This window comes from Sphaeroforma arctica (assembly GCF_001186125.1).
Source record: "Sphaeroforma arctica JP610 unplaced genomic scaffold supercont1.11092, whole genome shotgun sequence".
NCBI classification, from domain to species: domain Eukaryota; class Ichthyosporea; order Ichthyophonida; genus Sphaeroforma; species Sphaeroforma arctica.
The window spans coordinates 119-865 of record NW_014029466.1 but is presented as its reverse complement, the minus strand read 5'-3'; the positions used below and the strand labels follow the sequence as shown (position 1 = coordinate 865).

The window sequence follows — 747 nt, the reverse complement described above, 5'->3', positions numbered from 1 at the left end:
TGTGTGTGTGTGTGTGTGTATGTGTGTGTGTATGTATATATATACAATCGATGGCTACACTCAACTGACTGTAAACCGTGAGTGAATTGTGTGAGACAAATATGACTAATGCACACATCCTTTATTGAAACAGTTGATTATTCTATACATCAATGCTACCACTGCCCATATCTTGTAGTTATATCTAACGGTTCTGTAACCTTTCCATCCCAAGTTTAAGATCTCCAATCTCAAAATCTGGCCTCAAATTTATAATTCCGGCCCCAATTTCAAATCCAGGACTTTGACGAGAATGTCAACGACCCCGAATGGCAATTGGCATTCGACGTGTACGATCTGAAACCGGCGCTGAGCCACTCCAGCATCAAGAAATTGCGCGCCAAAGCGCTTCTAAATATGGGTGGTACGTCCAAAACGAAAACTGGCGGCACGAACTCCTCACGCGTTAATCCCACATCCACTGACTTCATTGTGGACCGCAACGGGTACAGGTACGTGTCAAAACGTTTAGTTCGCTACGCTTGACGACATCCCTACAGCAGAATATCTGTTTCTAGTGGGTTTGTATTATTATTTCAAATCGTTTATGGTATACATTCACTACGCTTTACGATATCTAAACACCAAAATATATATTTTTACATGTCTTTGTATTGTTTTTCGCGGTTGTCTGCTGTGCTATGTTGGACTCATCCGTGTGCTCTCTTAACATCGATTGCCTTTATTTATAATGTACCGCACTGAATA

At 41.2% G+C, this 747-nt stretch overlaps 1 protein-coding gene across 1 annotated transcript; it reads left to right on the top strand.

Moving 5' to 3' along the window:
• Nucleotides 1-279: 279 nt before the first annotated feature.
• On the top strand, nucleotides 280-525 carry SARC_17533 (hypothetical protein; the record flags this gene model as incomplete). Its single annotated transcript, XM_014288375.1, has 1 exon — nucleotides 280-525. A coding segment is annotated over one exon (246 nt), but the record flags the coding sequence as incomplete, so codon positions are not given.
• Nucleotides 526-747: the final 222 nt, after the last annotated feature.